Genomic DNA, 13,390 nt, shown 5'->3' on the forward strand with positions numbered 1-13,390 from the left:
AAACTGCTAGCAAGAGCGAGTGTACATCCCTCACTTGTAGGTGATATGCTGTGCCCCTGTCTGACTTCTGCATTCAATAATATTAAAGGAACCCTTCCAACTTTTCTATGGCTCTTGTTGGAGGTGGTAAGAACTAACGTAGGAAATTTTAAGCAAATCCAGTCACACAAATCAGTATTTACTGTTGGTGCATGAGGTAAGGACATGTTGCAGTTTCAATGCAGGATACTTTGTGGTCAGCAGGCTGTAGGTGACCATGGAGTAGGACCTGGCCCTCTAGGAGTACACAGCCTGCTTAGGGAGAGGAACCACAAGTATTTGAAGCAGGGGTATCATGCCCAGGCTTAGATGCCCTTGAACATCAGTGAAAGTTTCAAGACAGCCTCTGTCTTTAGTTCAACTCCTCGTAGTATGAAGACTTTGGGAGTCTGGAAAAGTTGGAAAACATTAAAATGGAGTCATTTAAAGGATGAAGTCTAAAGTGACATGTTTGATGTCTACCATAAGCTCTAGGGTGTGATGAAGTGTCTTAAAAGGGATCATGAGTATTTGATTCAGGACAAAAAATGAAAAATAAATTGCAGGGCTGCAGTGGACCATTTTGAGAAGCTTTGACTAATTGTAGAAAGAATAGTAAAGCCACTGACAACAGAGCAAATTTGGAAAAATGATCTATTTAGAGAGAGCCCTGTTGGGAGTGTGATTGGATGTGAAGAGGAAATGGGATCTTGGCGCATTGCTTATAGGTTTTCTGCTCATACTGTGCCTGAAACATTGGCAGCCCACACAGTTCACTGCCTCAATTTTCCCAGATTTAAAATAATACTCCCTTCTTGGGGTTGTGATTTTGATTAAAAACCTTCGCTTGTGGACTAATAGCTCGTGTCTATATATGTGCGATATGTGATGAATTAGGTTTTTTTTTCTGTTTTCTCCTTGATTTCCTTCTCTTTCTTCCACATTTGTTTCATGTCTTTTATGGCTTTGTTGGAAATATGTATGAAAATTACCTAATTCCTATTTAGGAATTATCTTCTTTCCTCTGCTTGTTTTTCTACCCGCTGTTAATTTGTAATACAGCAGTCTTCCCCAGAGTAATCAATTGTAATTCTACAAGCTGAAAAAATTTAACTTCAGGTGAAAAATAAGTAGCAGATGCTGATGAACCTTAAATGAGAAATATTTGTATTTTATGCAGCTGTCACTCCTAATTAAGAGAAAATAACTAAGTAGAATGGACCCTAACTTGTTTGATTGTTTCACAGGGTAGGCATCCGTTCTTAGTGCATTTACTAGGACTATTAAATAGCTGTTATGGAACATTTTGTTCAATGTCTATGGCACATTGCCACCTTGTGGCTGCAAATTTGTCTTGTAATGTAAAAGTAAATTTTTTAATGTTAAGTCTACCTGATATAATCTTCTGTTACATTTTTCCTGGTATTTATACTTTACCTTGCTCACAAAAGATTTGAGACACCTTATAAGGCTATATAGAATATAGGATAGGAGAACTTAAGAGAATATTCTTGTTCTTCGAAGAGGCATGTTGAAGTATTTGGCGGGGGAGGGTGGCGGGGGGGAGCGGTGAAGAATCATACTGCCTGCAACCAACAGTCCCCGTGCATGTGTGAAGAGGAGAGAGAGCAAAAGCAGTGTGGCAAAAGGTTAACTCGCCATTGAGAATATGGGTGTTTACTGTTCCTGTAACTTTTCTGTAGTTGCAAATGTTTTTCTGAAAAGTTTCTGATTTAAAAATTGGCAGAAAAAATAATTGGGGTATGAGCACAAAATGGAGCCAAAAAGGAGGCAAAAATAACCTTTACATTCTTTAATGATCTGACTCTAGATGAACTCAGTGATTTGGTTCTGCATTTTCTAGAGGCTACATGGAAACTTCTCCTTGGAGGCCCTCCTAAATTGGACACTGATGTAATGAACAGCAGCCCTCGACAAATACCTTGTGATAAGTTCAGCTCTGCATTTGAAAGCGTGTGTTTTTTTTTGTTCCTTTTTCCCAAGTGCACTCTGGAGTCCCTTTTTCCTACTGATCTGGCTTTGATCTTGGAGTGGATGGGCTGCTAGTTCTTAAAGGGCCTCTCCCTAAAATACTGACCGGCAATGAGTGTGAGATGGTACTTACAGAGAAGTGCTTGAAATCCAGGTGTTAGGTCTTACTAATGAATACAGTTATGCTTAGGGAAATCTTTTAGTAGCTGAGCTGTTGAGGTCTGTTCTATTTCAACTAACTTGGGAAGGGTTGCTCATAAACAGGATCAAATTTCCTTTTGTGCAATAGTTTTTATTTTATTTCTATTTATTTAATTATTTTTTATTTATTTTTTGAGACGGGGTCTTGCTCTGTTTCTCATGCTGGAGTGCAGTGCTGCAATCATGGCTCACTGTAGACTTGACCTCCTGGGCTTAAGACCTGCCTTGGCTTCCCAAAATCCTAGGATTATTGATGTGAGCCACTGCACTCGGCCTGTGCAATGACTTTGAATATGATGCAGTTCATGGACAGACAAAATGGATGACCTAGTCTCCAGATTTCTATTTCTTATAAATACATCCATGATAATCTTAACCTGAAAAAATTTGGCAGGTATAACCAGGTGACCACCTCTTTTCCCCATGAAAACAAAACAAATCTCAGTGAAACGGCTCTTAAAATGCCCGGCTTTGAATAATGTTACTTGATTTTTCTGTTTTTAAATTTCTACAGAGTTAACCTTTTTATGTACTGTTTTGAGGGATCTGTAATAACTAACTGGACTTAGGTAGGTGTACATGAAAATTTTTGTCCTCTGCAACTATCTTAGACACATATTCATATGTACTTACTTGAAGGTGAACATTTTAGATGGTACGGCTCTATTAAGTATGAGAGGCTTTCTTATAAAAACAGGCAGATCTTGAAATAAGTGTTGTGAAACAAGGGATTCTTTTGTAGAATGCTGTCTCTTGAAATGACTTTGGTTTCTCTGATTCTTGTGACAGGTTTTCTTTTAAAAAGCTATAAAGTGATGTAGGGACGTATTGATTTCCATTAAGGGCTAGGGTGCTTAGAAATTTCTCTCCTGTACAACATATATTTGTGAGCAATATGTGAATTTTCTTTTGTAACCAACTACAGAGAGTATTCTATTGCTTCTCTGTAGAGTGACAATCTTCAATTTTGGGGGAGACCATGTACAGAACGACATGTTTTATATAGTGACCTAGGATACACACACATACACGTATAACTGAATAAAACATTTCATGAAACAATACTTTGCCTTTCTTCATTGGACTGTGATAATTTCTATTCTATTGCATTAAAAAACACCAGTCACAATCTACCCAACTTGATTTCATGACCCACTAATGTGCTGTGACCCACAGTTTGAAAATCACTGCTGTCGAGATTTTGCAGCAAGCCAGACTCTGTTTTGGATGGAAGATGTGACAGTGAAATTCTGAATTCTCTAACGTAGCAAAATTGAACATAGTGTTGGGAGAATGGAGTTTGAGAAGAAAAGAAAGGAAAAAGTGGGAATGATTGGTCTTTCATTCTAGGCTGTGTTGATGCCCTAGCCAGTGATGCCATTCTTCCTCTTTCTGCAGCTTGACCATATATTATCCCCTCCACCCATGCCGTTTCGGAAATGCAGCAACCCAGATGTGGCTTCTGGCCCTGGAAAATCACTGAAGTATAAAAGACAGCTGAGTGAGGATGGAAGACAGCTAAGGCGAGGGAGCCTGGGAGGAGCCCTGACTGGTGAGTTGCGGTGGCTTGGATGAGAGAAGGAATTGCATTTCTTTACAAGGTCCTGCATGGCCCCAGAGTTCCACATGTAATCAGCTTGCTTAAGAATGGGCCTGCCTCTGCAGACCATTTCATAAAAATCTTATCCAATCCAGAAAGCAGTTAAATTGAAAATTTTATTAATAAACTTTGCTGAAATATAATTTACATGCAGTGACAGTATCTCCAATTTATTTATTTATTGAATTATTATTATTTTTTTTGATACAGAGTCTCGTGCCGTCGCTAGGCTGGAGTGCAGTGGTGTGGCGTGATCTCAGCTCACTGCAACCTCTGCCTCCCAGGTTCAAGCGATTCTCCTGCCTCAGCCTCCTGAGTAGCTGGGACTACAGGCACACACCACCACTCCCAGCTAATTTTTGTATTTTCAGTAGAGATGGGATTTCTCCATGTTGGCCAAGATGGTATTGATCTCTTGACCTCATGATCTGCCTGCCTCGGCCTCCCAAAGTGCTGGGATTACAGGTGTGAGCCACCGCGCCCGGCCAATATCCCCAATTTTAAGTTTACATTTGGATGGATTTTTGCAAATTTATACCTCAGTTTAACTACTGCCGTGATCAGGATATAAAATGTTTCCCATGCTCTTCCTAGTCAAACCCACCCTCTACTGCCACCCTCAACTCCAAATCCTTGGCCCTAGGTAGCCATAGATCTGCTCTGTCATTATAGATTAGATATACCTTATCAAGGGGTTTACATTAATGGAAGCAGAGTGTCTACTCCTTTGTGTCTGGATTCTTTTGCTCAGTGTGATGTTTTTAAGATTCACCCATGTTGCTGCATGTGTTAGTAGTGTATGTTTAACTTTATAAGAATAGGTTCTAGTGTTCTATACTACTGTAGGATAACTGTAGTTAACAATTATATATAATTTCAAATAGCTAGAGGAATGATATTGAATGTTCCCAACACAAGGAAATGATAAATGTTTGAGATGATGGATGTGCTGACTATCCTGATCTGATCGCTATACATTATATGATTGGAACATCACTAGTACCTCATGAATATGTATAAATTATTCTTTGTTAATAAAAATAAAATTAGAAAAGAAACTGCCAAATGGTTTTCTAAAATTGTGCCATTTTACATTCCTGACAGGTATGGATGAATGATCCAATTGCTGTGCGTTCTTGCTAACCTGTGGTATTGCCAGTTTTAAAAATTTTAGCCGTTTTCAGTGTTGTATAGATGCATCACATTGTGGGTTTCATTTATGTTTCCTTGGTGACTAGATAATATAGAACACCTTTTCAAGTGCTTATTGGACAATTGTTTGTATTTGGTGAAGTATCGGTTCAATTCTTTCACCCCTTTTTAAATTTCATTGTTAAAATTGAGAAATTTTCAAATCCAGAAAACTCACAAATTATTTTTGACTGCAAAATAGCCAAATTAAGATAAGTTAAAGCCTAGGTTTTAAAAGGTAACTCACCACTTAAAATTGTACGTTACTAACTATATACCACTGAAAGCTGGATTTCTGTTATTTCATCAGAGTATTTTTTCCTCTAGATATAAATATTTTCAAGGAACTTTGTTTCTTAAAATCCCCAAACAGAGTTTTCTTTCTACTTGATGATCTTGTCTACCAGTTTAAAAATGGCCTGGAAAGTAAGTTGAATTACTCTTTTTTTTTTTTTTTTTTTTTTTTTTTTTTTTTTTTTTTTTTTTGGAGAACTATGGATTTTGACTTTTTGAAGATGAAATTTCTGGGAACAGAAGTGCTACTGCCACATGATTAGTGGAGTCTGGGACATCTGACCCAGTGTGCCACTCTGCTGGAACAAAAGGCCAAACTACCTCAGGCCAAGGGGGAGAAATTCATCAAAAAAACTGCTGTAGTTTAAGGCAAATCTTTTCCCTTGTGTTTACTGATGCTCTTCTAATGCTTGTTAGGATATTTTTCTTTGCTTTCGTTTCATAAATGCAGACTATTTGCTTTTTAAAGTAGGAGGTCCCAAAGATTATTCTCTTATAGGTAAGAAAATTAAATCTTAAAGGTTAAAAGACTCATCCTCTTATTTATTAATCTCACTTAGGAAATTTACTTACCTTGATTCAACTATTTTTGATAGACAGGAGGGGCAGTAATTGTTCTATCCACTTTTGCTAAAGCAGTTTACATAAAGCTTTAAAATAATGCAAGGGTATGGCTGTTGATGCAGATATATGATCTCAAACATGAAATTTGGCCTTTAGCTTTGAAAATAAATAGCTGGACTTGATTCTCTTGTCATAATTTTAACAGCTCTAGCAAGTCTATCCTTAGACAATTAGTTTGCTACACAATTATTTTTGGTAACTAAATCTTTGGTCAGATAATTTTTTAAAAATGTTTAATAGTCCTTAGAAGAGCTAAAAAAAAACCATTGAACATCAGCCTGTTTTTGAAGACAGTTCCTTGAAAATTATATTAGAATATGAAAAAAACATTTTTAATTGTTCCTCTATATGGTTTAGCTGAAGATTTAATGAAATAATATATACAAAGCAGCTAGCCCAGGCAGCTGTTAGTATTGTGTGCGTAACTAACTGCATCTGGGGGGATTTGGAGTTGGTGGGTGGCATGGGCTCATGGAAATGAGTTTGGTACCCTTATCGACTGGATTGCTGCTTTGTGTTAGGCACTGTGTTCGTGTCAGGCTAGTGTCAGATGTTGGAGCACGGAGAACACAGCATCTTCCCTGATCTTTAAAAAATGTGTTTTCCACTAGTTTTAGGTAACCAAATAATCACATGTGATCTCATCTTGGGACATACCCTGTTGCTAAACTTAAAATAAGTCATACTGGTTTTTCCATCAGAGGCCCATGCCTTATCTAATCTGTTACTTAACAATTGACCACCTTCTCATTGTTTTACTTTGTTTTAATCCAAGGATCTTTTCTTTGGCAGCATTCTACTTTCCTTAAAACAAAGATTTTTAGTTTCTGGTTGGACAGTTGTGCCAACCAATTATCCTTGATAAGGTTCACTAAACTTTTAGCTTTTTGAAAGGAAGATCTGTGATCAATGTATATATTTATTCCTAATAATGAAAGCTAATATTAAAAGCTTACTGTGTAGCAGGCATTGTGTTTAGGGAATTATATTTATTGGCTTATTTAATCCTTACAGCATCTCTGTGTCTCTATGAGGGAGACACTGTTAGCTCATTTTACACATGAGAACACTGAGGCACAGGCAGGTTGAGTAACTTCCTTGAGGTCACAGTCCTCACAACAGAAGGCGAGGATTTGAACCCAGGCATCGTGGCTCCAGAGTTCATGCTCACAACTGCTACACTGTTCCTAACATAGTCAGTATCTAGTAGGTTTCAAATAAACTCTTTAATTCCAGCAGTATTAACTGGAGTGAATCTTAGGTGGGAAAGTTGTTCACTCAGTTCAAATTTGCAGCTGGCTCAATCTGTAGGGCTCCCAGTCATTTAATTGTAGAAATAAAGTAAAACTAGGCAATTAGTACATATTTAAAACTTTAAAATTCACACATTGGTTAACCCAGAAATTTGACTTCTCAGAGTTCATCACAAGGAAATAGTCGTATGTCAAGAGAATTAACCTTAGTTATATTTAAAGCAGTACCATTTATAATAATTAAAATTTCATATTATCTAAATAGCCGGCAAATAAATACTGCTTAAACATATTATGGTATGCACATAAAATGGAAAACAATTGTAAACATTAAAAGTCATATTATAAAAAATATGTTTTAATATTGAAAGAGACTCACAATATATTAATGTGAAATCCCATTGTTAAATGGTCTCATAGTGTCTCATACTTCCTAAGACTTAACTGTATTTGTAATTAAATAATTGTATACAGACGGTCCCCCACTTACTATGGTGTGGCTTTTGACTTTTCAACTTTATGATGAGTTTAGTGGAGTATGAAATGCATTATTGACTTAAGATATTTTTTACTTCTGATGGGTTTATCTGGATGTAACCCCGCTGTAAGATGAGAAACATCTGTCTTTAATGAGGAGGAGGAAAACAATTACTTTCTGCTAAGGAATTTTCTCAAACTGGAGTGATGGTTGAGTAGGCACCCTTTAAAAATGGGCAAGTGAAGGATGCTATGGCCTTTTTTATACCCTGCAGCTTAATCCATGAGATAGTTTTTGAACCTGAGTTTTTCTGTGGCATTTGGTGGTATATCAGTCAGCAACAGTAATGTTGCATAACTGCAAACATCTCAATGGTAGACAACAAGAAGTATTTTTTTCTTGTTCAGATGGCTATAGGTCAGTTGGGGTTTGGCTGTAGGTCACTCTGGGCCCTGCTGGGCTTGGTTCCAGGATGCAGTTTGGGTCCAGATTTGCTCTATGTGCCTACCTTCTTCTTTAGACCAGCAGCTACCAAAGGCATCATCTCCTTATGAAAGACGGGAGCATGAGAGGGCAAGTTCTCCTGTACAGGCACATTTTAAGGTTCTGCTGGTGTCATATCTGCTAATTTTATATTGGCTAAAGCAAACGGCATGGTCAAGCCCAGAGTCAAGGGGTAGAAGCACACTTCACCTTGATACCATGTCCAGGATGCAGGTACAGTCATGTGCCACATAAAGTCATTTTGGTCAGTGATGGGCCGTATATGTGACAGTGGTCCCATAAGATTACAATGGAACTGAAAAGCTCCTATTATATGGTAATGTCTAGATGATCCTGACTCTGTGTAGGCCTAGGCTAATGTGATCGTGTCTTAGTTTTTAAACAAAAAAGTTTAAAAAGTAAAAGAAAAAAATAGAAAAAAAAGCTTATAGAATAAGGATATAAAGAAGAAAATGTTTTTGTACAGCTCTGCAATGTGTTTGTATTTTAAGCTAAGTGTTATTACAAAAGTCAGAAAGTTTAAAATTAAGAAGTTTATAAAGTAAAAGTTACAGTAGGATAAGGTTAATTTATTAAAGAAAGAAAAATATTTTTTAAATCAGTGTAGCCTAAGTGTACAGTGTTTCTAAAGTCTACAGTGATGCCCTAGGTCTTCACATTCACTCACCACTCACTGACTCACCCGTAGCAACTTCTATTCCTGCAAACTCTATTCGTGGCAAGTATCCTACGCAGGTGTACCACTGTTTATCTTTTATTTTATACTTTAAGGTAGCTTTTCTATGTTTAGATATGCACATACTGATCATTGTGTTGCAGTTGCCTACAGTATTAGGTGCAGTTGCATGCTATACACGTTTGTAGCCTAGGAGTAATAGGCTATATACCCTGTAGTTTGGTTGCATAGTAGGCTACACCATCTCAGTTTGTATAAGTACACCCTATGATGTTTGCACAATGACAGAATTGCCTAAGGAAGCATTTCTCAGAATGTATCCTTTTTGCTAAGCAATGCATAACTGTATATACAGTTGTCCCTCAGTAGCCACAGGTTCCAGGATACCGACGTTCATAGTTGCTCAAGTCGCTGATATAAAATGGTGTAGTATTTGCATGTAAACTATGCATATCCTCCTGTAAGCTTTAAATCATCTCTAGGTGATTTATATCACCGAATAAATGTAAATATTAATATTCTATAAATAGTTGCTGTACTGTATTTTAACATTTGTATTATTTTTATCGTATCAATATTTATGTTTTTTCCAAGTATTTTTGATCCACAGTTCGTTGAATCTGGATGTGACAGCTGACTGTAATGTTACTCCAGGGGAGTAAAGAATTGGAACTGATAATTCAGTCTATCCTAGTTAGCTTCTTTAAAAAAATCTTTTACAATAAAATATTTTATTTAACTATTTTTGTTTCAAAGTAATATGTATTCAATGTAGACAATTTAGAAAATACAGAACACTATAATGAAAAAGCCCCAAACCCCATAATTTCACTATGCATAGACACTCATGATTGAAATGTTCACATTTTTCTCCCTAGCTAAACTTTTGAATCACTAAGGGCGTTAGATTAAAGACAAGAAAATAACCAGTGCCTTTTTTGCAGGGCTGGCATTTAAACAATAGACCTGGAGCTTACTATGCACATTACTGCCTGGATTTTTATTTTAGAGGCTGATGTATTTCCTATCTTGGAGGTCCACAGCTTGCTAACCAGGCACCTAGAAGCCTCATGTAAACACTGACTGAGGTTTGGAGCCCCCTGATGAGGAAGTGGAGGATTATTCTAATCATTATACAGACCCTTAAGTCTAGGCATGGATATTGTTGGTAATATGCCTGACAGCTCACAGTGAGGAAGCTGCAGAATGAAGGACAGAATCTCGGGATCTTGAATCCTGGCTTCTTGATATGCAAATGCATGCCCCAAATCCTTGTCCTGCATTCTACAGCTGTGATGTATGTTGCAGCCTTAACAGCCAGAGAATGAGTGCTGCTTTTCTCCACAAAGAGAGTTGTGTTTTTTTTTCCCCCCCAAATGTTTGGGTTGGTTGGAATGTAAAAGAAAGGCAAAAATCTATATATGTGTATAACATGCACATAATAATAAGAAATCAGCTTTGCAGACAATATAAACTAGAATTTTAAAGCTGTTAGAATCATGATGTTCTATCTTGGGAAGACAGTTGAGAGGGTTTTCTTTTTTGGTCTATGGAAATCAATTTGGAATAACGTCTGAAAATTTTTAAAAAGGCATTTTTTAGTGTTATTTTTTTTACTTGAAGAGAGAAAGGAAGAACACAATCCCAGAAAACATTCTTTCCTTTAAAATTAACCTGGAAGCTATTGCTTTTAATTACCGTGTAGTACCCAATGGGTTTCTCATCCTAAAGCCCTCCTTAGCTTAGTGGGCAAGCCTGAAATAATTCAGATTAAAGATAATTTATATAAAGTATGGCTGTTTTATGGGTAGCTTTGGTATTTACTAAATATCACACTTAAATACAACTGAAACTTTCCTATACACTGTAGATTTCTTCAGTTTTGTACCACCATCAAAAGAATGCCTGTATAAAAATGGTGTGTGTTAAGATAATGCTACATGCTATGACAAACAAACCAGAAAATATCAATGGCTTAACACAATAGTAGTTTATTTTTTGCTCACGTAGTAGTTCAAAGTAAATGTTTGAGTTCATAGGCAACTCTCCTCCTGTGGTGACTCAGGGACCCACATTCCATCTTCTGGTTTTGCTCTTCTTAATAGCCTTTGAGGTACCCTGTTTCCAGTTGGCAGAAGTGGAAAGAGAGAGGAGAAACCCTTCTGACTTCTTAAAAGTCCCAGCCTGGAAGAGACATGCTAATTTCCGTTCCTATTCTTTTAGAAAGACCTAATTACATGGTCACAGATGCATGTAAAGTGCACGTGTGTGTGTGTGTGTGTGTGTGTGTGGGTGGGTGTGTCTTGGAGGGGTGCTAGAGAAATATGGTCCCTGCTGGCCTTGCCTCAGCATTCAGCTAGATAAGAGATAGGGGGAGCAGGGCACTTACTAAGTCAGGAAAGACTAGGAGAGAAACAGATTTTAACAAAGACACAGGATGTGATGAATTCTGTTTTGAGTATGTTTGAAATGCCCGATGAGACATGCTAAATAGGCATGTCAAGTAGGACTGTGGAATCACAGAAGGAGAGAAGCATCTGCAGAGGAGGAAATGATGGCAAGCTGTGTATGGGCTGCATGTGAGAGAGTAAGATGAGGACAGGAAAGTCTCATTGGATAGGACAGTGTAGTCACTGAGTAGTCTTGGTCCTGGGGAGAGTATTAGGGTTCTCTAGAGGGACAGAACTATATATGTGTGTGTGTGTATATATATATATATATATATAAAAAAAACAAAAAAATATGTATATATATATATACACATATACATATATATGTATATATACACATATATGTATATATATGTGTGTGTATATATATGTGTGTGTATATATATATACACACACACACACATATAAAGGGGAGTTTATTAAGTATTAACTCACATGATCACCAGGTCCCACAATAGGCCATCCGCAAGCTGAGGAGCAAGGAGAGCCAGTCCAGTCTCAAAACTGGAGAACTTAAGAGTCTGATGTTTGAGGGCTCGAGGGCAGGAAGCATCCAGCACGAGAGAAAGATGTAGGCTGGGAAGGTAGGCCAGTCTTGTCTTTTAATGTTTTTCTTCCTGCTTATATTCTAGCCACGCTGGCAGCTAATTAGATAGTATCCACCCAGATTAAGGGTGGGTCTGCCTTTCCCAGGCCACTGACTCAAATGTTAATCTCCTTTGGCAACACCCTTATAGACACACCCAGGATCCACACTTTACATCCTTCAATTCAATCAAGTTGACACTCAGTATTAACCATCACAAGTAGGGAAGTGCAGACAGAAGCGAGAGTGGGATGGGATAAGACAAAATGGTCATTAAGGAATCAGAGATGGCTTATATCTGGATAAACAGAAGTACAGATAACTCTTGAGAAGAAAGTGTGTGCTGAAAGGGACTAGAAATACAAAGTATGAGCTGGAAGGGTATGAAAGGTCAGTGAGATCCATCTTAATGTGGAAGTCATGAGAACTTGTTTGTGAAGTACTGAAGATGGTTTGGGTGAGACACGACAGCTGAAGAAGGTGTTTGGAGGAACAGGGCTGGGTATCCAGAGCACATGTAAAAGGGTTGACCTTTTATAGGAGGAGGGGCACTTCCTACATTGTCACAGGAGGAAGGAGGAGAAAATAGATGCCAAAGCAGGTAGTTCAAGTGCACCTATACTATGGAATACTACTTGGCAGTAAAGAGGAACAACTGTTGATACATGCGGCCATCTGGATGAATGTCCAGAAAATTAAGTGAAAAAGTCAGTCCAAAGAGGGTATACTGTATAATTCCACTAATATATAACATTCTTACAATGATAAAATTATAGAACTGGAGGACTGATTCGTGGTTGCCAGGGATTAAGGAGGGGATGAGGTAGGAGGGAAGTAGGTATGGCTATAAAAGGGCAACATGAGGGATCCTTGTGATGATGGAAATGTTCTTTATCTTGACGGTGTCAATGTCCGTTCTTGGGTTGTGATATTGTACTAAGGTTTTTCAAGATGTTACCATTGGGGAAACTGGGTAAAGAGAAGTACCTGGGATCTTTCTGTATTATTTCTTGTAGCTGCTTGTATAATTATATCAAAATGAGGTAATTTAAAAAATTATATCAGTAATCTTAATACATTTGCTTTAAAAAAGCAGAGAGTTATTGGATTTAACGGCTTCATTTTTCTCAGTGCATTGTGAGAGACCATGGGGGGAAGGGGTGCAGTTGAGAGGGTTATATGGGAATTGAGAAGAGAAGGAGATATGACCTAGTCTTGAAGAGTAAGAAGGGAAGCTATAAATGTAGCAGGATTTCTTGAAAGCACTGACAGCCCATTTAAAGTCTGAGATCATGAATTGAAAGGGAAGCCGGTCTACGTGTTTGTGCAAAAGGTTAAAGCACCAGGGAAATTCATGTACTGGGTATACTGGTTCCAGAAAACAGAGAGAGGCCTGGTCAAGGGTCATTCATAAGAGTGGTGAGGAGGGTGGACCTGAGCTGTACAGGAATGAGAGGCAGTTTTAGTGCCCATGGTGGGATATTTCTGGGGCTTGAGCCAAAGCCAGTGGGAATTTGGAAAGA

General features: G+C 37.8%; 1 protein-coding gene across 1 annotated transcript in view; it reads left to right on the top strand.

Annotated features, from left to right (window-relative positions):
• Nucleotides 1-13,390, top strand: part of MAST4 (microtubule associated serine/threonine kinase family member 4) — a 577,822-nt gene that overhangs the window by 156,475 nt on the left and 407,957 nt on the right. The window contains exon 2 of the mRNA XM_030799245.1: nt 3,610-3,763. Within this exon, the coding sequence (XP_030655105.1) occupies nt 3,610-3,763 (154 nt within the window). The remainder of the gene's footprint in view (nt 1-3,609; nt 3,764-13,390) is intronic.

The sequence above is a fragment of the Nomascus leucogenys genome, chromosome 18 (genome assembly GCF_006542625.1).
Source record: "Nomascus leucogenys isolate Asia chromosome 18, Asia_NLE_v1, whole genome shotgun sequence".
Lineage (NCBI taxonomy): Eukaryota > Metazoa > Chordata > Mammalia > Primates > Hylobatidae > Nomascus > Nomascus leucogenys.